The 24,892-nt window shown below is 45.7% G+C and overlaps 1 protein-coding gene across 1 annotated transcript; it reads left to right on the top strand.

The window, feature by feature from the left end:
- Positions 1–1,662: 1,662 nt before the first annotated feature.
- Positions 1,663–24,619, top strand: DBP (D-box binding PAR bZIP transcription factor). The gene is made up of 5 exons (XM_063301244.1): positions 1,663–2,238; positions 2,785–3,026; positions 10,398–10,733; positions 15,885–16,105; positions 22,948–24,619. The coding sequence occupies exons 1-5, from the start codon at positions 1,763–1,765 to the stop codon at positions 23,161–23,163; spliced, it is 1,491 nt and encodes a 496-aa protein (XP_063157314.1). The 5' UTR covers positions 1,663–1,762; the 3' UTR covers positions 23,164–24,619.
- The last annotated feature ends 273 nt before the right edge of the window (positions 24,620–24,892 follow it).

The following is a 24,892-nucleotide window of genomic DNA, read 5'->3' as shown; positions in this document are numbered from 1 at the left end:
TCCTTCCTCTTCCTATTTTCCCCGCAACAAGAACCCTGTGAGTGGGTTGGGCTGAGAGAGGGGGACTGGCCCAAGGTCACCCAGCCAGCTTTCATGCCTAAGGCGGGACTAGAACTCTCCTACCACGCCTGATTGGCTCTTGCACTGAGAGAGAGGGACTGGCCCAAGGTCACCCAGCTGGCTTCGTGCCTAAGGCGGGACTAGAACTCTCATACCACGCCTGATAGGCTCTTGGGCTGAGAGAGAGGGACTGGCCCAAGGTCACCCAGCCGGCTTTCATGTCTAAGGAGGGACTAGAACTCACAGCCTCCTAGTTTCTAGCCCAGCACCTTAACCACTAGACCAACCTGGCTTTGGTACGGATTTAGGAAAAGAGTGGGAGAACAAGCAGATGCTGGGTTCACACATGATGCTTGTTGCGTTTTTGAGTAAATTACAGTTTTGGAGTTAGCTGAATTCACACAACATTATACACACACACACACACACACACACACACACACATAAGCATTATGACTTAAGTCTGATGTGTGAATCTAGTCTAAGTCTATTGACAGAAAGACAAGTAGCTGTGCTTGGGAAAGCAAGAAATTGCATAGGTATCATACAATCTGAAGAAGTCCCCACAAACCCTTTTGCTACTTATATAACTTCTAGCTCTGCTCACAATCATGAAAGCTAGAAATGTGGGTTTATTTAAGAACAGATCCTCACAATCCCATGTTGGCCCTGTTTTTCATGTGATGTCCTGCACAACACAGTGACATGTATTTCTAGGCCCTAACAGTTGCCAAATTTTCAATCAGCTCCAGTTGTTTTTTTTTAAACCCCACCAGCTTCACATGCAGAATCTAATCCGTTACAAAGGTTCCCTTCTGCTGTGAGAAATTTCAGGTGCTAATTTCTGAACACCAAAAGTGTAACCCTAGTTGTGAAATAAAATGGGGAATGTTTCCCTGGCCAGGCCCACATTTTGAGACTTTAAAGTCACATTTGATTTAGATTCACTGTCTCTCTCAGCCAAGCAGCACCTTAGGGATGGATGGATATATCGGTATCTATCTATCTATCTATCTATCTATCTATATCTATCTATATATCTGTATCTAGATAGATAGATAGATAGATTTATTTACTTTTTTAATTTCTATCACCACCCATCTCTCCCAAAAAGGGGACTCTTATATATAAAATATATTATTTTGAGAGGAAGAGCTTCAAAGAAATCTGTGTGTCCATCCTTCCACAGTGGGCAGGAAAGAAAAGTCAGGATGCTTGCTTCTGTCCCTGATGTTGAATACCGAAAGCTTCAGCTTACAGCTGGGGACTGTTTTCATAGCAGAACTCTATGCATGGGCAGAGGATGCAGGAAAGTGGGCTTTCATGATGTGGGGCATGCTACCCTTCAGTCTTGGGTGAACAGTTTGGTGAAATTTGAAGGATAACCGGCCCTCAGCTTTTTTTTTCAGTCACATCCATATAGGACTCCAGAGTTGATCTGTGCACCCAGTTCATCCTCCTTTAGAGGAAACACGTCCCCCCATGACTTCCCAGTGAATGCGTCGCTGTCCCTTTAAGCCCCAGGCTTCCCTTTCTGCTCCCCATCACAACACCAGCAACACGTGCCTCCCCGCGTGCTTCCAATGCTGAACTGTCTCCTTTTCCCCCTCCTGCCGCCTCCCCATTGGCCAAAACTGGGTCAGGCTCCTCCCATCCTCTCTCCTCCCATTGGTCAAATCTAGGTCAGAGCCCCACCTGCCCCATGGCAGACGCACATGACAGAAGAAGCAGCTGGGGGGGTGAAGCCGTGTTTGCAAATCTCTTGCTCTCGGGCGGCTGGTTGGTGGAGTGGGGCAAGCGAAGCCCCGCCCACTTTCGCTGCCCGGCCCTCCTACTTGGTTGCGGGAGGAGGGGCGAATTCGGAAATAGTTGCGAAGTGCTTGTGGAGGAAAGTAACCGGAGCAATTTTTGCAATTTTATATCTGCATGTCTCTGTCTATCGCACACGTCCAGCTCCAATGCATTGGTTCCCTTCTGGGGGAAGGCTGCATATTACTCAGGAACGGATCGGGATCCACTTTCGGTTTCTCCCCCTTACAATAACGGGAGCCGGGGAGAGAGGCAGGTGCCAAAATCTCGGATTCCCTCAGTGCCAGCCCGAGAAGACGCTCTTTCCTCGTTGGAGATCGCGCATTTGCTTTTTCCAGCGCTTCTAGGATTTAGCAGGAGGAGAGAAAGGCGAGTTGATCAACCGCCGCCGTTTTGAGGGAGCAGGATCTTTTAGAGACGGGATCACACCGCCGAGTCGAGGTGGGGGCTAGGGCTTTGGAGAAAAATCTCGTTAGGTTCATCAATTTTCCGAAAAACAATTCCATTTTTAAAAATTCTTGAGTTTGGGAATATATTTCTCCCGTTTCCAGATTATTTTTAACCTAATTTTTCCTGCTTAAAAAAAGAAAATTAAATCGCTCTCCTTCCCCCCCCCCGCCCCCTCATCCCCCGCAAGGGAATATTTCTAACAGATCTTCTGCGAAGATCCTTCTTGGTGCCGACTGTTTGCTAAATTTGGAGCGGGGCAAAGCGGGGGCCGTCGCCTGCGCCCTGGAGGCTTATTTCGAGGCTGGTAGGGGAAGGAGAACGGGTGGGGGGGGGGAGAAATCCTTTAAGAAAAAATCATCCAGGTCCTGAAATCTCTTTCCCCACCTGAGCATCGTCGGTGGATTTTCGTCGGCTCTGGTTCCAAGCTTGATGCTTTTGCTGGTTTTTATATCTTTATTTCTAAAGTCGGGACACTTTGCTGGAGACCGCCGAAGGGAGAGAAAAAAAAGCCACCTTAGGCGGTGGGCACCTCCTGGAGTTCGCTGCTGCCGCAACCTTCGTCATGGCCCAGGGCAGTCCGGCACCCAGTCTCATGTCTCCTCCTCTGGCGATCAGCAGCCCCAGTTCCACTATGGTCAGTCTCAAGAGCCTCCTGCAAGGACCGGTCAAGAGTCCTGAACGCCGGGGGGCCAAGGACCTGGGCTCATGTGAGTGATTCCCCCCCACCCCTAACTCCCTGCAACATGCCAGGTCTAGCCAGCTCTTGTGCAGGCAGCCAGGCTCAGATCTGAGTACCCCGCTCTGCCTGTCCTTTGCATGCAAAACGTTTGCTGCTTTCCAGCTGCTCCTTCACCAGTTCACAGTGGAGGGATTTGATTTGTTTGTTTTGTTTTCTTTGTTTAGAAATTGCTAAAGCAATATTTTGTGTCTGTTTGTGGATATATTATCTATATGTATGTATATCTATCTGTCTATGTGGTCACTAGGAGTCAAAAACTATTTGATGCCACATAATCAACTATATGTAGCATTTTGCTGCTAGTTCCATTTTACAGTTTGGGAAACAGAGGGTGACGAGGGAGAGAGAGGGAGAGGGAGAGATCATATTTGCAGAGAATGTTTTCCTGTTGTGAACCAAACCATGGTTTACTCAATACAGTTTTATGGACTTGCCCCACTTACTCAACCATGAACTTGACATGGCCTGGCTAGTTTGCACCACACATTAGGTAAATTATGGTTGGCTGGCTTGCCGTTCAGTGTGCCTGTGGGAACACAGTCAGAATTAAACTGAGGGTCTCTTCTGGACCATGTGTCCTTTTTCATCCATCCCTTGACCCTTTAAAAACCTTTCCCAAGTCTTTCCTTTTAATAGTCCATGTGTTTTCTGCCTCTCTTGCCTGAGACATGCCAATTCATAACCTGGATGCAGAGTAAAAGAATTAGGAGTCTTATGTCATATTAAAGACAAATGGTGTCAAGTTTTGTGGGCTGTGTATGTGCATGCGCGCATACACACACACACACACACCCCATAATAAATATCCTTTCAGCTGTCATTCCATCTTGTTCATTTTTCCTTCTGACTGTAGTTGTTTCTCAGTCTGTACCCACCTCATCCCAATCATTTGGGATTCTTTGCAATGCTGGATTGCGGGCTCCATCCCAACCTGGCCATTCTCTCTTTCAAAGCAAAAGGAACGCACACAGAATCTTTGAATCATAAAAGGCCTCCTTGTTGGGATGTTGTGGTTTTCTGCTTGCTTTCACTTCTACCTTTTTTGCCATCTGGATTTGGGAAGAGGAGCGGGGAGAGGAGCAGAGGGAGTGCTGCCATTAATGCGGTGTCCTCATTTCAACCTGGCACTGCTACTTCCCCTTTTTCTTCTGTTTCCTGTACTGTGTATTTCAAGAACAGGGGTTGTGTTGAAGCCTTAAAGGGTCCTTTTTTTCCAAGAAATTGCTTATAAGAGCTCCTGTCCCTTCCATGTGCATAGAAGAAAGAGCCTTGTTTTATTTCTGATGGGATCATCGTTCTAATGAAGATTCCGAAGCGGAGGGGGCTCTCTCGTGTGTTTTGGCTGGGAGGGGCTTAAATCCGAGAATTCCACAGGAGAGTAAGGTGCTCTAATAGGATACGATGTAGTAGGTGGAGTTAGACCCAGCATTTCTGGGTTGTCTGAGAAAGAGGGCAAGTCCTTCTCAAACCTTGCACCCTTCCACTGGATGGGACTGCAGCAGTGGTTGCGGGGGGATGATGGGAGTTGTGATCTGACCGATAGGAAGGATGCTGGATTCTGGAAGGCTTTGGCCCAGATAGAGATGGGAGCCAGGATTTCCAAAGATCCGGATGGGGGAAAAGGGGGAGAGAGGAATTTCCAAGACTAAAAATTATCCTTTTCCCCATTCCCTATAACAAGATCTTTAAGAAGCAGATGGTGCCCATGTCTGTCCTTGCAGTGTCTACAGTCCTTCCTTTTTAAATGGATTTTTTGAATTCTGATGTGGTGTTTTGTACTTCCGTTCCTTAAGTGGGTCCGCCTTAATGCCTCCTCCCGGTGCAGCAGCAACATTGATGGGCTGCAAAGAGTGGGTTTATTATGGAAGGCTGTGGGGGGTGGGTGTCAGTTTTTCTGGTGGGGAAATGGCTGACCTAGTCTCATTGCAGGTGGGGTGGTGGTGAGTGGTTGAGCAGCGATGTCCTGGATTTCTGAGCTGGGAGGGAAGAAGGGAAGTTGGGGGTCCTTATAAGCCCCAGAGAGGAAGGCTTGGGAGCTGGGGCTCCTGGGTTTTTGCTGCTGGAGAGATGCCAACCCGTCAGGGTTTTCCAGGGTGATCCATCAAGGGGTGTTTCTGTACATGCGCATGCATACACACATACACGCACTTACATCTGCTGGCTGGCAGCAGTAAATCCCTCAAAGCTGCACACAGCTCAGCCACGGGACACAGCAGGAGGGAGCGAAACGTGCAGGCGCGGTGCCGCCGTGGAGCTTCACCCCAGGAAACAATCTCCAAGACTTTTCACACGAGCGAGCGATCGGACAACAGAGGGCAAGGAGGGAGGAGGTGGTGGCGGCAGCTGGTACATCGTGGGGGCAATCAGGACACCTCCCAGGGCCAGCGCCCCGTAGAGAGAAAGAAGGGGGGAGGAACGGAAGGGGGGAGTCCTGCTCTCCACAAGTTGGCATTTGGATTCTAGCTGGCAGACAGGATGAGAGGTGGACACAAGGATACAGATGGTGGGTATCTTGGCATGGGTATCTCGGGATGTGGGGACAGGCAGCTGATAAGCCAGATCAGGGTTGGAGAGGGGCACCAGCACGCCAGATGGACCCCTTAGCCTGCCTGGGCAGAATCTTCTGCAGGCTCACCCCCACCCCCCAAGTCCTAGTTTAGTATTATTTTCTTGCTAGCTGCGTGACCCTCATTAAGACAGGATCAGTGTGTACAGAGAGGCAAGGCTCGTGCGTCTTAAGCCCCCTTCCCCCAGCAAGTGCAGCGCTTGCACTGGGAGACATCTTGCACATGCACCTCCTCCCTCCCCAGGATTTCTCGAGCTGATGCTAACCTTGACCATCCGAATCAGCGTCCAAGGGTTGTTTTTTTCTCTCTGCCACGTGCGTTATTTTATTTTGCTTTGGAGAGCGTGATGACTCCAGCCGCTGGGAAGCCTGCAGGGGTCGGATAGTTTTCATTTTGCTGGGTTATGGCCGCAGCGGGCAGGCTGAGCCTGTGCTTGTTTGCTTGGAGGTAAAGTCCAAAAAAAATCTAGTGGTGCTCTCTCTTGGGTAAGTCGGCCTGGCGCTACAGTCCGAATGTTGGGTGCTCGTGGATCCCGGCGCTATTTCATTATATTCCTTTTAGTGTATGATTACCAAACACACTGAACCATGTTAGTTACAAACCTAGTGGCTAGGCTGAGTTATGTGGCTTGTAGATGAGAGTGTTATATGGACCCAGGCTTTGGTTACCTGATGGTTTGGTGTACAGTACATACATAATACATGCATAAGAATAACGCAGGTTAAATATGTTATGTGAACCCAGCATTGAAGCACTTTGTATTCTGAAACAGTTTTCACCCCTGCAACAGCTAGTGGAGCCCAAATTAGAAAACAAGGCTCACGTGTTCAAGTCCAGCTTTATGCATTAGGTGAAATTGGTCATCGAGAGGCATTTACAGATTATTGGGGGGGGCAGTTTTGGAGGTTTTTTTAGTGTCACTCAGGAAGAATCATTGTGTTTAAGAGCCAGGACTAGGGGCAAAGGAGGAATGGAGACAGAATGTTTATCCTTTTTGTTTTCCAGTATATCATTCCACATATTTCAAGTAATTTCAACTGTATTCTTTCTATCCCATGTTCTTTGCAATTATTTATCCTCAATATGCATTTTATCCTTGTGGTACCCTTGTTGAGGTGGCTCATTATTCCCATTTTACAGATGGGGAAAACTGAGGCTAAAAAGAAATGGCCACAGGCTGTTCTGGCGAGTCCCGTGACTGGGTCAAGCTTTGATCCAGCAGTTCATAACTTCCAGTTTCAGGTAGTTGCGGGGGTGGAGGCAGGCATTGGAAAAAGAGAGGAGGAGGGGGGGAGGGAGGGAGGAGAGAAAATATCCAGGGATCAATCTGTGTGGGGCATCTCTTCAAAATTGGGAGCTGTGTGTGAGTTTAATCTCATCATGGGGCGTTGGGAGTGACTCGCCCAGTTTCGGGGCGCCAGGTTGGTGTTGCCACAGCCCATCAGCTGGGCCTGGGCCTCTTTTCCACGTGTCCAGATAGCGTCAGAGTTCAGGTATGGTGCACCACTCCCAGGCCTGTCTGAACCTCACTGTGTAGGTTGGGCACCTGTAAAGTAGACAACCATCTAGGCTTTGAGAGACCTGAGGATTCTGTGTTGGGGGGTAGGTGGGGGTGGGAATAGGCAGCCCAGGTGCAGTGGAGAGAGGGTGCAGGTGTGTGTGTGTGTGTGTGTAAGTAGGTAGGTAGTAGGAGACAAGTCAAGTGGGAGGCTTGAAGAAATATTGAAATCCTCTCCCACTCACCCCCTGTTTTAGCCCACCCATGAATGATTATCTCTGCAGTCCTCTGTAAACAGCCTGGGGCAGCCAAAGGGCAGTGTGTGTCTTGTGGCTGGGGGAAGGCAATGGACCCCATTTGCCCCAGATTTAGCCACCGGGCTGGAGCAGAGCGAATAACATGGGAACCTTGGCCAGTAAATCCAAGGGGTCGAATGTTCACACACGCAGAAAATCCTGTTTGCTCCATCCTGCCCCCCTGTTTAATGTGTCTCTCTGTTAGGGCGGGTGGAGAATTAGCACCCCTGAAATGCCAGCTAGCTTTTTCTCTGAAAAGCATGAAATGCTTTCCTCGTACAACAGGGTCACCTCTCACTGCTGCCTCGTCTGGGCTTCAGGCTGGGCCAGAAAGGAACAGGAGCACGGAAGAAGCCGATCAGATATGGCCGAGTGCAGCAGGGGTCAGCTGGGGTAAAGCCTCGCTTTTATTTTGCTGGTGAACAACAGGCAGGCCTCCGGGGCTGGAGAAAGTGAAGGACGGGGCCTGGGCAACTTTCAGCAGTTCCACACTACAGATGTCAGTGATTGCATTTCACAACCTCTGTGATGTAGCCTCCCTCTGCTTATCAGCCCTTAATTTAACTGGTAGTAGATCAGAACCATTTCAATTCAACTATGTTACCAGAGTGGAGCTTTCTCACTGCTAGAGTATAAGAAATAGCTAAGTAACAACACACTGGGATCCAGCCCAGTCAGATACGTGTCCAAGTCTGCAGTGCAAAGAAAGAGCTATCACGAGGACCCTTGGTGCTGATTGGCATGCTTGAAGAAAGATAGATGGGAAGATCTGGCATCTTCTCCCCTAGGTTAATTTGCTACTAGGGGCACGTGAAATCTCTCGGATTTGAACCCTTTCCGATTTGAGCTGCCCTGTTTTGAAGCTGGCTGTTCTGATCATTTGGGAGGTGTTCCAAATTCAGAACACAGCTGATTGAAACCTGATAGAAGCAGGCAGCTTTGAATGTGAAACAGGTTTTCGCGCACAACATTCAAAACAGGTAGAATTTTGAAGGTAGCAACTGCTGACTAACCTAGTGGAAACTTCATTTTGAGTTTGCATCAAGCCAGCAAGCAGATCAGAGGCAGAGCGTGGGACAGCATTATCTACAGCAAATGGTAGAGATGCCAAAATAGCATGTGCCTGGTGACACCATCACACAACTGCCTCCATTTATGTTTTGCATCCTGACATCTGATGCAAAGGTGTTAGTTTGGGTGTTTGTGTGATGACTTCCTCTGCCTTTTTTCCCTTCATTTGTCCCCTTCCCTCTCCTGCATACCCATACATATGGGATTCTTAGTTTGCATAATCACATTAAAAGTTCTAAAAGCCTGGAATCAGGGCTATCTGGGTTACGTAGCATGCCTGATTTTATAGGTCCCTGTAAAGCATTGTTTCTCAACCTCAGCAACTTCTAAGATGTGTGGACTTCAACTACCAGAATTCCCCAGCCAGCATGGGAGTTGAAGTCCACACACCAACCAGCATGCTGGCTGGGGAATTCTGGGAGTTGAAGTCCACACATCTTAAAAGTTGCTGAGGTTGGGAAACACTACCGTAAAGTTAGGATGCTTTCCAATAGAGCCTCAATTATAGAATGGTGGGTAGGTGGGTTCAATCCAGGCAGGAAAGATGGAATATGTACATAGTATTTTGACTAAAATTGCCCAGAACTGTTGATCTGGAAACGTTCTTGATTATCTGTCTGTGATCTACCTGACAGAATGCAGCTGAATGTTAGGAGAAACTTCTGAACAGCCAAATTAGTTGGACAAGGAGGGCAATAGCTGAGGGAGGCGGTGGGTTCCCCTTTGGGGTACTGAAGCCGAAGCTGGAAGGCCATCTGTTCAAGAGCCTTTAATCTGGATCTCTGCACTGAACAGGCAGATGGATGGCCTAAATTAATCCTTCCGATTCTTATATTCTAAGATCAAGCCAACTTTTTCTTCCTCTGCAATGTTGGATTCGCTGAGGCACTTCTAAAATCTTTGCTACTCAGTTACGGTGATTATCAACTTGGAATGATTATTTTACTTGACACTTTACATGTCTGTCCACAGCACACTTTAATCTGTTTAAGTAACTTGGTGATACAGCCATCCCTTTGATTCAAACAGAGCTAAGTGTAATATACATACTTGCACATTATAATGACTTAGTGCTAATTAGTTTTTGGTTTTACAAAGCATCTCATATTCTTTCCAGACAACAAATTCATCTTGACTCCATCTGCTTAATAATCTTGTTCTAAATAGGCTAGGCATGACTTTTGTTAACGAAAATCTGGCATGCTGAAACCTCCAGTTGTATTTTGCCATTTCCAAAAACTCAGATTACAAAACAATAAATGGAGTTGGAGCTAGACAATTTTAACATTCTGGAGTTGGCAAATAATGAAGTTTAATACCTTCTGCTTTTCAAGAAGTAACTTTTGGTTTAGGAAAGGCCCATATCATTGCTAAGGGCATTTTGTATTTCCTTTAAATTGTGTATTTCTTTAAAAGAATAACACCTTTGACTGTATTGCTTAAATATGTGCAGCTGTAATTTATAGTCATCCATTGTTTTTCCCTTTCTTCTTCCCATTATCTCCTTCCCTTTTGATTATAAGCTGCTTTGGGCAGATTTGGCTCTTGTTTACTTAAAAAATTGTCAGACATTCTAAGCAATCATTAATTAATTAATTAACAACTCTTCTTGACCAGGCGCTCTTTGTTGCTAAAAAACTTTTATGTGTGACTTCGATATAAGCTTTGCAAGTGTTTCGCTATTCCTTAAGCATCCATCTCTGATTTACCACATTCAGCCCTCTCCTCCCAGCGTGAAGAAATTGTGGTCTAATTTTCCAGATTCTGACTTTCCACTTAATTGCCTGCCTTTTTTTGATTGCATCTCAGTAGATTCCTATTCTTAGATCATACGCATACCACAAATCTTGTTCTTTAATCTGAGTTTCTCCCTTTTGCCCTCCCCTGCTGCTTCTGTTCCATTGCAGGTGTTATCAAAGACAAGGAACGTAAGATGGAGGATGACCTGAGTGTTTCAAGACCTGGGCACTGTGCATATCTGGGGTCCCTCCTGTGGGAGCGCACCTTGCCCTACAATGAGATTGAATATGTTGACTTGGATGAGTTTTTGCTGGAAAATGGTTTGCCCCCAAGTCCAGCCCATCAGTCCTACTCCCCAGGCAGCCAGCCCACCACCTCGCCGTCCAGCGGGGTTGTGGTGGATCTTAGTCGGCCTGCTTCTTGTGCGTCATCGTCTTCGATCTGTTCTTCATCTGGTGAAGGTCCAGTGGGGAGTGATTATGACCAGAACTGCAGCAAGACAGGTAAATTGGGCTGTACATTGGGCAAGAGGGTGGTGTGAAAAAAAGGTGAAGACATAGTGATCAGCTCCTCTGGTTCTCTTGCTTCTGGGAAGAGATTTGTGAAAGAACTGTGAGAATCTCCTTTTCCTTCCTTTTAACTGTTTCCAAAAGTCTGCTTTTTTCCGCCTTCCAAACATCTTAGATGGCACATCTGTCACACACTGATTGTAGGCCTAAAACTATAGATGCCCACACAAATACATATTTGGTGACAGTATTATGAAGAACACCTTTATAAAGCTGTAGTGCAGTTTCCAACTTGCATTGTTGTATGCTTCATTGTGTTTTCTTTCTGTGATGTGCAGTGACTCTTTGGTATAAGAAGAAAGCATAAATTTAAAATGCCCTTTGAAGTTGTAGGGGGGCAAGGTCATATTGTGATGCACCTTTTGTTTAAAGGCACAAAGAGTTGGGGACATGCCACATGTTACACATGGATGCATATAACAAAGCATTTTTTAAAAATAAAAATGAAAAACAGATTGTGGAAGCCATGATTTGCAATGGAGGAGCAGGAAAAGAGAAGAGCGTGTATAGTCTTTTCCCTGTTAGACAGTTTTTCTATTCTGAATCATTCTTCCCAGATACTTTTCTCCTGTGGTTAAATCTGTATGAAAGGAAAAGGGCTGAGTGCTCTAAGCAGGGAAAAGTGCAATTTTCCCTCCCTATGCTCCAATCTCAATTTTAACCCCCTGTTTCGACCCCTGTCCTAAGTGTATTCTTGTATTTATTTGACCTGTCCTTACTTTAAAAAGAACTCTAAATTTATTACAAATATATTTATTCTTGGAATAACTTCTGCAAAAAGACTTATTTAAAACACAGTGTATTTGTTTGGGATTAAGGGGACTTAGGCAGTGATGTGGAGCTGATGAAAAAAATTATTTTAGCACCCTCACTGGATCCGAGAGGGGAAGGCAGTTTCGAGTTCCTCCCTGGTTGCGGCAAGAACTGGCAGTTTCAGCTCCTCCTAATTGCAAATAGTTTTCAGTCCCACCTTCTGGTTATGGTGGTAATGACAGCCTTCTCCTGGCTGCTGGGATGTTCATCCTCTCATTCCTACCCTGGTTTTCACTTGCCACATACACATACACACTAGTACATAAAGAATTGGGTACTGCTAGCACACACCACGCACCACTGCACAGATAAGGCAGGAATGTTATTTTTAATCCCATCCTGATTTGTTGAGGAATTCTTTTCCCTACCTATTTGAAGTTTTAGGATTTCAGAAAAGTTCCTAGGTATTTTTATTGGGGAGATGACCAGAGAAGGGATTTTAGGGAATGGGCTGGATGAAACTAAGGATGCAATATTCTAAAGTAAGCATATACTGATTTGATCAGTTCACTGCAGTCTTCTTCAGACTGGGTATTCTCTGGATGTATGGACTTCAGCATCCAGAATTCCCAGTCAGGGAATTTTAATTACAGGTATTGCTGGGAATTCTGGGAGATGAAGTCCATACAGCTAGAAGTATGCCTGTTGGGGATTGATCCAGTGGATGAAAATTCCATGTTATAATATAATCGGTGTATTAAGGAGTGCATGGAAAGGGATGGTGATTTAGACAATTGGTAATAGTAAAACAAATTGCAAATGAATGTGTATACTCAACATGATTGTTACTTTAATAATCTCATAGGTTCTGGGGGCTTCTGAGAAATTTGGGCTGAGTATTGTGTTCACCTTGAGATGCCCCCGTGCTGAAGACAATTATTTCTAAACTTCCATTTGTTTGCCTGGATTTGTACAACATGCTAAGCTTGGTTAATTTTAACCTTGGTTAGGGCTTTAGTAGAGGGATTAGCATATTGTACACATCCAGCCTGTTTGAATAGTTTATGGTTCAGCAACATCAGAAAATGGGTTAATTCAGTAACCAGGTTCACTGTGTTGTGCAAACTCCACCTTAGAGTGGTAATAATATTGTATTCGGACTGAACCTTGTTCTGCTTCCCCATAGAAAGGTGGAATATGTGGATTATATACAGGAGACACACACCCACACCCACACACTGTATATATTAACAGAGTAATAGAAGTTTGAGTTGGATTTAGAAAGTGACCTATCAGATTTGATTCTGAACGTTGCTTCTGTGCTTTCCTTTAGAATTGTGATTGTTGATAAGTTGCAGGAAAGGAGGATGTTTAGGGAGCTCTTTTGGATGGGAATCTGTCTTTTACAGTTTATGGTGAAAAATACCACGAGAGCAAGTTAGTGGGGATGAATTGATTCCGTTCACAGTGAATCACAAGGCCTTCCTGGAGGATGCACAACACCATGATTGCGCTCCAGAGCAGTCTTTTTCAACCTTGGCAACTTTAAGCTGTGTGGACTTCAACTCCCAGAATTCCCAGCCAGCATGTCCACACGTCTTAAAGCTGCCAAGGTTGAGAAACACTGCTCTGGGGTCATTTTTGGCCAGTGGTGCTCCACATTGCTCCCACTTCAGCAGTGACTTGGTCACAGCGGACAGCGTAACCTGTTCTGTGAGGAGGTGATGTAATTAAGATGATGTCCAAGATGATGCAAGTTTTTTAAAGTGAATTTCTAATTCCTGCAGATACATATTTGATAAATGTAGGTGGTCCCTCTCAGACTGTAAGACTTGATGGTATATCAGCTTTTCCTACCTCTCCCTTCATCCCATAAAGTTTCTCCCCAACTGCAATTCTTCACTTTCTCCAACTTGCTCAGATCAATGAACACTCCATCTCTTCCTTGTAAGACCTAAGCTGGATCCTCACCACACACTAAAACTCCATGGAGGTTGGTGGTCCAGCATGGAATGAGAATCCAGCCATCATTTTAGCCTGTTGTATGCACCAGGCCATCACATTATGCCATAATGTTTTAACTGTTTGAGCATAGTGTGTTAAATGAACACAGAAATTGTTTTATTAATCCAGATCTGTATAGTCAGAGAATCTAAGGCCACTGCCAACACTTTTCTCTTTTATTTAAATCTAATAAAATAACTGGAGCCCTTATGTCCGAAAAAACAACAACTACATTGAATACAAATTGCCTCCCTTTCTCCAGATTTTTCTTACATTTAACCCAGGAACTCTGCCCACCCCTTCCTCTGAAAACTCCCTTTTGCCTCCCAGAGACCATAGGTAGCCTGATACTTTTCCCTGTGGTTTTTTTTTTCTTGTTGCTCCATCAACCCTCTCAGTCTTTCTGGATATCAACAGCCTGCATTTAAAAACAGAGAAGCCTCCCCTTTAAACAAACCCTCCCCCACAACCTGAATGTAATGCCTTTCCTCCTCTCCACCCATAAAATGCCCCCTTGCAGAACATCTTCTCCTGGGGACGATGGGAGTGCTAGTCCACACAGCTGAAGAGCAGCTTCTGGGCAAAGCTGCATCAGAAGCTGCCCCATTTCGGAGCATCAGGTGTAGGGCTTCCCCCACCTCGAGGAGGAGGCCTGCAGCCCGCCTCCCTGTGCACATTTGAATGCGTGTGCACGTGTCCTGGAGTAGAGACCTGGCCCTAGCGTGCCAGGAGGCAGCAGGGAATCCCGTGTTACTGGTGTGCCAGAGCCCTGTGTCGGCCACGCCCGCTCGGAAAGGCCCAGTCTCGTGTCTCTGCACGGAGCCTCCTGCACTCGCTCACGTTTCTCACCCTGCCTCTGCGAACACATGTCGCTCGGCTGGGCTCTGCGCTCATCCGCTCCTGCCAGCTGGCAGCCTGCCCCTTCCTCGGCACAGGGCGGGGCGAGCGGGCACGTGGGGCTGCGGTGTGAGGCAGGCAGGCAGGGCCTCTCCAGGGGTGCGTGTGTGGCTCTCCCAGCTGGGCAGGTTCCCATGAGGGACCAGCAGCAGGGGGCTGCCAAGGGGGTGGCATAGCCTTTGGGGCCCTCCTCAAAAGGGAGGTGGGTGGATTAACCCAGCCAGGCGGGATATTTGGGGTCTCCAAGGGGGAGGAGATTAGAAGGGATGACTGGCCAATGCCTGGGTTCTTGGGGGGGAGGGGGAGAGGAGAGGAGAGGAGGGAATCCAGAGTGCCTGGGATCCCCAGAGGCAGGGGCGCCTGGGTTCCCCAAGAGAAGATGGATCTATTGGTATGCAAAGGGGCAGCAAGGGCTGTTTACGGAGGAGGAGGAGGAGGAGGAAGAAACGGGAGATGTTTTTCTTGTTTGCTGTCCTTGGAAAAGAAGGTTTAATGCTGGTAGTGAGAAATGTGGGCCAGAAAGGAAAATGGAGGTTAAGTGAAAAAGGGACTTTTGGATCCAGGATGGGTCTTAACAGGTGATTTAGTGGCATGCTGTTGGGGGTGGGAGCCATTGAAACTGCAGTTTATAATTTATGAAAATTAGGTTGCTTTCTGCAGAGGGGGATAGACTTGCATTTGGAGGTCATCCTCTAGGTCCTAAATCTTGAGGAAGAGGGACAGGGAACCAGGAAATCTGGGGTTATAAGGGGGGCTTCCAGGTTGAGGGTTTGGGGGAGAGCTAAAGTTTAGGAGGACTGTCAGATGTCCTGAGGCCCTGTTTTCTGCGTGTGCTCTCATAATTCACCACACAGGCACATTTTGACATCATTACACAACTCCGAACTATCTCTGGCTCTGCTAGCTACAAAATGACCTCCTCCTTCCCTTCCACAGTCCCTGATTTTCCCAGGCAAGGTAAATAATAAGCTGTTAAAACAACCATCCCTTGATCTGCGGTTGTCAGAATGTGTCTGCTCCCGTGCCCCTTCCATGGCTGTGTCTTAGGCCCTGTCAGAAAATCCCTCCCCAAATGGGGTCCGGGTGCTGTTTAATCTGCAGAAATTCCCCAGCCCCTCTGCATGCCTTTAATCCTCCTGGTTTGTGCGGTTGGCTGAGGAGCACTGAAATGTGGTGTCCTCTCTTCACAGGTTATCCAGACACACAGCCCTGTGGCCCTGTTCCTCCCCACAATATCTGTTAGCTCCTTTCTTGAAGAGTTGTTGTGCACAGGCAAGAAAAAAAGGTGGGTGGGTTGGTGGGTGTAGCAGATGCATATGTGGATGCTCATCAGGAAGAAGAATGGTGCCTGCAGCCTTCCACTGCATATGTCTTCTGGGTGCCTTCTCTGTTTTTGCAAAATTCACCTCCCTTCCTCCTTACCTGCCTCAGGTCCTATCACGCCTGTATCCCGAAGCACACCCAGCCCAGTGGACCCTGAGGCTGTGGAGGTCCTCATGAACTTTGACCCTGACCCTGCTGATTTGGCACTGTCCAGCATTCCTGGCCACGAGACCTTTGACCCCCGCAAGCATCGGTTCTCAGAAGAGGAACTTAAGCCCCAGCCCATCATGAAAAAAGCACGGAAAATACAGGTTCCTGATGACCAGAAGGTGAGCTGGGAACAAGTGTGGGTCACTGCCTGTGGTTCAAAGAACTTTTCGATTTTTAGCAAGGATTCGCTGGGATCCTCCCATCCCCCCTTACAAAGTTGAAACAGCTTGGACATTTCTTTAAGGGAGGGAATATTTGCATCCACATAAAGAGAGAACAAAGTTACTCACAAACCAAGCCATAAAAAACAGTGTCATAAACTGTTTTATTTGCTCATTGCATGTATAATAAATGCTCGGGCTGTGCATTCTTTGAAAATGATTCAGAAGGAGCGTTTTAGATCTAGCGCGAGCCCAGCACCTCTCTGTTGTTCATTAAACTACTTATGACACTTTTCAGGCTTAAAAAAAAAAAAGCATGGTTTAATGAACAGCAGAGAGGTTCTTTGCTCAGGTTAGGTCTGAATATTTTTCCAAACACCCACGGCCCTAATAAACACAGGGAGATGAAAGTGGAATGACCTTCCCCCAGGTCTTTCTCTTCACAGGAGTGAAGCTAAAAAATAGGAGTGGATCTCAGGGAAGCTTCATAGTGGAGTGGAGATTTTAATTCCTGCCTTCCCAGTTCTGTCACTCCTATGTAATGGTTTTACCACAGGGGGGAGAATGATACAGAAAGGATGAGAATTCTTACAAGTGCTCAAACAGCTTGAGGGATTTTACTTGTTACTCATTTGGTTGCTTTTCCCAAGCTGGGGTCTCCGCAGGTGCACATCCTTCGACTCTCAGAATGCCTCTGCTTGCATTTGTTTATTTATTATACAGTCTATGCCCCACCCTCATTCAGAAGAGCTTATTGTCTATTGCGGTGTTTCTCAACCCTGGGCACTTTAAGACGTGTGGACTTCAACTCCCAGAATTCCCCAGCCAGCCATGCTGGCTGGGGAATTCTGGGAGTTGAAGTCCACACGTCTTAAAGTGGCCAAGGTTGAGAAACACTGGTCTATTGCTAAGAATTCTGAGTTGAATCTTGCACATCTGGAAGGCTTGTTGAAGAAGGCTGCATTTGATATTTAGTGCCATCGAGTCCAATTCTGTGCTCAGTGCAGGAAACCAGATTAAGGTATCCTCAGCAGAGGGGTCCCTAGCCATTGCTTGAATGCATCTGTGAAGGAGAACACAATCTCCATGTGTAATGTTCTACTGCCAAAGTGCTCTTACATGTTTTATTTTTCTAATGTACAATGCCTTCTTGTAATGTAAATCCATTACTCCATGTTCTGCAACTCTGAACAGGTCAACCTCCTTCTGCGTGACATCCTTGAAAGTATTTGGAGAGTGCTGTTCCATCCCCACTGTGCCCTGTTCCTTCAGTCTGTCTTTATAGGACCCAGGGTTTCTGGTCCCCTGATCACCTTCATTGCTCTTCTCCAAACCTGTTATAATTTGTTTCAATTTTTTCCTCAAGTGCAACGCTGAGAGCCAGTTTGGCCTAGTGGTTAAGGTGCTGGGCTAGAAACCAGGAGTCTGTGAGTTCTAGTCCTGCCTCAGGCATGAAAGCCGGCTGGGTGACCTTGGGCCAGTCACTCTCTCTCAGCCCTACTCGGTGCAGTGTAGACTAGCCTCCTCGTGGTGCACCCCAGGCAACGTGACTTGTCACAGCTAAATAGTCTACACATCTGGTTGCTGGACCTCACAAGGATTTCCCAGCAAGAAAAAAAAGCAGCATGAACACTGAACTGCTATGCCATACGATTAAAAAAAAAAAGCCCTCCCAGGTAAATCAGACAGGAAACAGGACCAGACAAGCTACTTCTACTTTATTGTTAGGCTACATTAACAGAATCTTGCAAGTCTGGAAGTACAAATCTCCCGCTGTCCCTTTTTACCACCTGCCAAGTTAGGGCAGATCCTTTCTACGTTTCTTTCTCTGCCTGTTACTCAGATGAGGGCTCCTCCCACTTTTATCTGATCATTCCCTAGGCAGCATCTCTTCCCCGCCCCTCTTCCAAGGTCATTCTCACATTCCATTACAAATGCCCAGAACAGTGCAATGACATAGGAATCTGACCAGTGGAGGATATAATGAAACTATTACTTGTGTAATCTGAAAAATATACTCCTTGGCATTCCCATAATCTACTAAGGGATTTAGAATTAAATACAGTAAGGTTAGTTAAAAGGCTTGTTCTTGAAATAGCCAACTTGACTTTTGGTAATTATTGCACTGTTTTCAGGGTACTAGATCAGTCTCGTGATGATCCCTAGAATCTTCCCAGGTACTGATGCTATTGATGCCTTCTTAGATCCTCCTTTCCCCCTTTTTGAAGACAGGGATAACGTTTGCCCTTCTGCAGTCACCTGACACTAAATCAGCTCTCCAGGATTCTTCAGACTGTGTAAAGGTGTAACCAGACCATCAACAAGCTTCTTCAGTATCCTAGGATGCAATTCATCTGGCCCTGGAGATTTAAATTCATTCGAAATAAAGAGGCATTCTTGTCTAGACGTGTGCAATATTTGGATTCAAAGTGGAAAAGATGCTTTGGATCCAGTATAGGTGTATTCACATCTCCTTGGTTGGGAGATGTGTTTGAGTTAGGAAGATGGTGGCAGGGAGTCCAGGAAAAAGAATCAAGGAGGTGCCCACAGTTAGAGCAAGTGTACCAACACTTTTTCTGAAGCACTTTTCCTGCTTTGGATCCAAATACTGCAGACTAATCCCTGGCTGTATCTCAGTCCTGTTCCTTCATTTCAAGTTCTCAAGCTGGAAAAGATGGAGTCAAAATAGAAGTTGAGTAGGTCTGCTTGTTCTTTGTTACCTGTTGGCATTTTACCATTTTTGCTGACCTGATTAATTTGTCTTCTTTTTTATTCTATATTTATCTAAAGAGATCTTTATTTTTTATTCCTAGCATCCTTCATCCACTCAGCTCATTCTCTTATTTCTATCTTCCTGGCACCTTCTCTACCATTCTGGGCTACCTGCCTGTACTGTTTCTTCGTTCCCTACCTTTCTTTCCCTCTCCTGTTTCTCCTTTTTTGTTTTCAGCGAGTCACTAAGCTACTCTCTGAAGGAGAATGTTGCCAGCAAGACAGGTTAGGAATTTTTGAAGTCCCAAGCTTTGCAGAGTTTCCAGCAGAAACTGGAGTAACTAAACTCCCCATTAGTACAACTTTATGCTTCTTGGCAAGATCTGCAGCTCGTTTTGGAAGGCATCATCCCCATCTCCTCCTTAATTGGGCATACAATGGTAGATACCACCAACAGTATTTATTTGGTGTTTATTAAAATATTGACACTTCTCAGCTTACATAAATATGAATAAAAGCACGTATGTGGGTTTAAACCAGCCTTCTCCAACTCAGTCTTTGGATGAGTTGGACTGCAATTCTTGCCTGAGTAGCGGGGGTGATGTAGAAAGTATGGGATGGTTCGCTCTCTCTGTGGTGGTTTCCTTGGCATGGATGGGCTACTTTTTTGTCTGGCACCACTTATATGACATTGAATGCAGGTTCTTCCCCAGCTGAAACCCTCCAGATGTGTTGGACTCCACCTCTCAATTCCTAGCTAGTGTAGTCCAATACTTTGCATGGCCATCAGGTTAGGGAGGATTGGTGCATGGACTAAAGCAGTGTTTTTCAAACTGGGCAACTTTAAAGTATGTGGACTTCAACTTGCAGAATTCCCCAACCAGTTTGAAAGACACTGGTCTAAAGCAAGTGCCCACTGTTTCTGACAGGTCAAGGACCATGTTTAGATGGTAGGCTGAGGGTGCACTTCTAACAGTAGGCAGGGCCAGGATGAAAATGGAGATTTGCTTTAATTATGTTCAGTTAGTAATTCCCATGTATTTAATATTTTTTCTATTAAAAATACAATTTGGTAGCAACTTTAAGCAAGGCCATCACTTGTAATACTCTGGGATAAAGTAAAGTTTAGATAAGAGCAGTCCCATTTTTAATTTTTGTTTAGGTCGGTGTTTCTCAACCTGGGAGCCTGGGACCCAGCTTGGCTGGCTGGGGAATTCTGGGAGTTGAAGTCCACCCATCTTAAAGGGGCCCAGGTTGAGAAAGACTGGCTTAGGTAAAATGCTTCTGCCAATCCTATGCTTAGCGATCATCCCTGGTTAATATGACATCAATCCTGTGTTCATGTAACATACTGTGTCCAAAGAGCTAAAACCACATGATGGTTTAATATGATGGCTTTATTTACACAACTTGACAAGGCCGTAGTTATTTCCCACAACACTCTGAACCATGAACTGCCCATCATTTAGTTTTAGGCAGTGTGCTGAACAATGCCAGCTACAGAGCAAGTTCTTGGGGAAAGCTTTCCTGCTCTTTTCCTTTGCCAGTGGGCCCCCCCAGGATTGCTGTGGAATACAAACTGAGATCATGAGTAGAAAGGCAGGATCTCAGACTGGACTATGGGGAACTGCAAAAGACTGTAGAGAATATAATTCTGTTCTAGGTGCCTCTTGTTGAATAATGCCCACTACTTCATGGATTCTTCGTTGGTTATGCATGAAAGAAATACTAGCTGCATTGATATATAAAGCTAACCCAGCCTTTTTTAAACACAGTTTGTTAAACAAGCCACAGTGGCCTGATTTGCATATGACACTTATTTTTGGCTGAGCAGCCATAAGCTGCATGGGGCCACCCGCCACTTCCTTTGTCATCTCCCGCCCTGTGAGATGCTGGGATCTGGCCGCATTTCGGCAGCATAATTTGGGGGTGATCTTAAGGATGGAGTCGGAAGTGGTGTGTCTCTAGAAGGCTACCCTTTTTACCTAAAGAGCAGAAAAATGCACGGAAAGCCAAAACACCCTGCCAAAACTGAGTTGATAAAATCTGGCCATGTCTCCTATGACACTGTTGCTGCTGTGTCATCAGATGATTTTTGCCTCCCTCTGGAGTATCAGGCAGCTTATTTGCAGCTTCTTATCCCTTAGAAGATGTCCATCCATGCTGTAGTGGAGTAATTTATATATTGCACTGTCAAAAACAAATAATCCACTTTATGGCTTGGAGTGGTATGTGAACCAGGCCATTGAGTTAATTCATATTAAATGTACATTTCATTAGGCAGCCTCCCCTGACTTTGATGCCCTCCAGATGTGTCAACTTCGACTCCTAGAGTTCTTGGCAATGGCCATGCTACCCAGGGGATTCTGGGAGTTGTAGTAACAGATCTGGAGAGTACCCACATTAGAAAAGGGTATCATGAGGTCATCTGGAGCAAGTAGTTACTGTCAGTAAAGCATAAGATGTCCTTTTTGAACTTCCTGCTATTTGCTTTCCTGTGAATCTCAGTGCTTCCCAGAAGATTCAAGAGCATATTCTAGGGTGCAGAAATAGTTTGAAGGAATGCCAGCTAGGTCTTGCGGGCATGACCAAAGTAAGGCCTGTTGTTTCCCACTTCAGGGTGGTTCATCTGCCATCAGCAGTAGAGGGATTGTGTTTTATTTATCTACCATGAGCCTGGCTGAAACGTGGTGCATCTGTACACATTTGATTGTAAAGGCCAAAGTAGACCAGGAGCTGAAAGCAATATTTAGATTTCTCTTGACTTTTATTTAAAAGGAGTGCAATATTTATAGGACATCCAGAGTGGGTGCGCTCACTATACCTGACAGTTGCTTTTTTAAGGAGCCAGCCATCAGCAGGGTCAGCAAATGAGCCCACCCCAGATTTCCCACTTTAGATCCAAGCACTGCACATCTCTACTTGGAAACATTTGTTTAAAACCCAGTTGCATTAGGACCATGGCTGAGGGTTGGGGAGCCCTGGTCTCCGTTCCTTGTGTTGAAGTTTGCCTCATGAAAGTAAAGCGATGTACTTGTGTCCTTTCAACCCCTTCTAATATGGCAAACAAAAAATTGGAGAGAGGAAAATCTTCTATAAAAACAGCAGAGAGAATAAAATGTAATCTTCCTTTCACCGGCACTGTGGTGTCAGTCCAACCCCACTCCTCCTCTGCTTTTTAAAAAGAGAAGAAAACCAGATTTCATACAATTTTTCCAGTTGTGTCTGTCCATTTGTAGCACAGGTAATTGGGTTGGAGCTGACTTAACTGTACCAAGACTCTGAAATCAACAGGATTTAAGTGAGGGAAGGCCAATTGATTTCACTGACTCTGAATGGGATCAAGTCTGAATCCACTTCAGTGGATGTATGCCTATTGCTAAACACTTTTTGTGGGCCTCCTGGAAGATGGCAATCTTCTGTGGCCTTCAAATGAATCTGAGCTTGTGGGTGTATCACACTGTGTTCCTCTGCAAAGAAGAGTAGAATGCATTCACGCGGGTATTAAGTGTTGGAGGGTGAGGCTCTGGAAGTTCAACCACCAGGATACAAGACATGGTGTGTTTACCGTTTTAAGAGTTAAATCTCTGGAGCCAACTAAAAACCTTGCCTTCTGTGTATTGTTGAGTTTACAGCCTGGACTTGCCAGCTAATTCCCTATCCAAAGACTACTTGGCAGAATTTGTCCTTTCTAGATCATCCAAGGTCAACTAAGGGCTGCCTCCTAGCTGGGCAAGCCAAACCTTTTATAGCTTAGATTTCAAGTCACTGGTTCACAGTGACGTTTTGTGGCTGACTGGGGATTTGACCACGAGTTTCCCCATCAGCCTGGATGGGGAAACCATCCAGGGATATGGCCATTGGCATGCAAGTACAATGCATTGCTTCTTGGGGCACAAAAATTACCCTAAATCAGAAAGACGGCTGACTGTTCTTAAGTCTGAGTTGGAACTGCATATGAACATTTAGGTTGTCCAAAGCCTTGCAGGAAAATGTCAGAATTGTCTGGTGTGCAATGCTTCTGTGATACTTTCTTTGACATGCCACTTTTTTCCATCTCCCCGCACCTTTTTTTTATGTTGGGCCAGGATGAAAAATATTGGAATAGGCGGTACAAGAACAACGAGGCAGCAAAACGCTCAAGAGATGCTCGCCGCCTGAAAGAGAATCAGATCACTGTTCGGGCAGCCTTCTTGGAGAAGGAGAACGCGGTCCTTCGCCAAGAAGTGGCCAATATCCGCCAGGAACTAACCCGCTACCGCAGCATCCTCTCTAAATATGAATCGCAGCACGGCACCTTGTAAAATCTACAGCAGGGTGCTGTGCTCTTCTCCGATATCCCGCCACCAAGGTGGTAGGGCCACCCTGGTTTTTCAACCCAGACCCCCGTCTTCCCGAACCGGGCAAACAAATAATCCAACAACAGATGTTTGGAACGAGGGAAAGGTCTGCGGCGAGCACTTCCACCTGCAGGGACTAACCGTGGTTTTGGATGCAGAAAGGAGAGTTCCTGGGTTGGCATGGCCTGCCCCGCACCCAGAAAAGGACAGCAGCCAAGATGTTGAACTGGGCATCATAGATACCTGGGCCACACAAGGGCTCTGTAGCAGGTTGGAAGATGTATTGCACACACAAACACATACATGTACACGCACATTCTCCGTACACCTCTGTCCTAGAGTTTGGCTTGGTGGTGAACTTTTCTATCGAAAAAGAATTCAGTCACAGACTGTCACGTCTGCATACCTCTGTCTTGTATGGCATTTGGACGGGCCTCGGAAATGGATGACCCAGGAGCCCTTCAGGCACATCTCAGTGCCTGGGCTTGGCCACACACACATTTTTCCGCAGATGACTGCACACCTTTGACCCTTTCTCATTTCATCCATCGACTTTGGAGTTACGGATAAGGGACATGCAAGCCAGCTACAGAAGTGGATGTGATAATCCAGATTTTCTGGGCTCACAACCCTTCCCCCCATTAAACCACTATGACTCTACATGCCCCTCCCAAGGAAGCCTAAGAGTCTTGGATACCCTAAATGAAAGATCCTTCCTTTTAAGAGCAGTAAACATCAGGACTCTGCTGCCTACAGAACGCCAAATTAAATCTGACGGGTTGCACGCTCATTTTATTTCCACCCTTGGCCGAAGGGGGCTTTACATCTGATGGCAAGGCTAGGGGTTCTTAGTTTTAATTATTACAGTTATATTACTCTACCTGTTTTTAGTTTAAAAGGCAAGTGATCAAGTCTGTTTCCTCCTAGCACTGCCCAGTATAGTGTCATGTGTACAGAAACGTTAAAACACGAGACCTCAGTTGTGACCCTAAATATGAAATCTATATAAATACATACATATATGTACATACATACATATATATATATATATATAAAGTTTTGTTTCATCTCTTTTTTGTAAAACAGACAAAATGTGTGGTTTGTATGTGTGTGTATTTATATATGTCTATATGTATATACACACCGCCACATTCACTCCAGGCAAGACTTAAGAGATTACACTATGTTCCTCTATTAAGGGAAGGATGGTTCTTTCGTACAGAAAGGGAATGCTGGGCAAATATTTTTTAAATCTCCTTTGGAGAGATTCCTAATCTTTTTAATTTTCCACGTAACAGTGTTGTTAAGAGCTTTCAGAGAGGGCTTGATGGCAGTTCCCCCCCCCACCCCCCCCAAAAGATGTTTACAATTATATGCTACAAGCAATGAGGAATAAAGGAAGATGGGATTTAAAAAACAATCACCAAATAACTTTTCTGTCTCTGTTCACACACCTGTCTGTAGATGTAATGCAGACATTCACACGATAGTCCCTTTGTGCTGTGTCAGCTTCTGTTTTTACACTCTGGGTCACATTTGGCTTTGGATCAAACATCCATTTTCCTGTTGGTTGGTTGGTTGGTTTTACAATTCCCTTGTTATAAAGGTTGGGGGAGACTGTTTATGTATATGCAGGAGGAAGTGAATAAGGAAAGCAACTTTCTTTGCTGTAATAAGAGAACCTTGTGATGCC

The sequence above is a fragment of the Candoia aspera genome, chromosome 4 (assembly GCF_035149785.1).
Source record: "Candoia aspera isolate rCanAsp1 chromosome 4, rCanAsp1.hap2, whole genome shotgun sequence".
Classification (NCBI taxonomy): domain Eukaryota; kingdom Metazoa; phylum Chordata; class Lepidosauria; order Squamata; family Boidae; genus Candoia; species Candoia aspera.
Note: the sequence above shows the minus strand (reverse complement) of the source record. Positions and strands in the feature narration are given on the sequence as shown.

Coding starts and splice junctions, on each gene's coding strand:
- DBP (XM_063301244.1), top strand. CDS start 1,763: ATGGCAGACGCACATGACAGAAGAAGCAGCTGGGGGGGTGAAGCCGTG. Junction 3,027..10,397: donor GGCCAAGGACCTGGGCTCAT/GTGAGTGATTCC, acceptor GTTCCATTGCAG/GTGTTATCAAAGACAAGGAA. Junction 10,734..15,884: donor CCAGAACTGCAGCAAGACAG/GTAAATTGGGCT, acceptor TACCTGCCTCAG/GTCCTATCACGCCTGTATCC.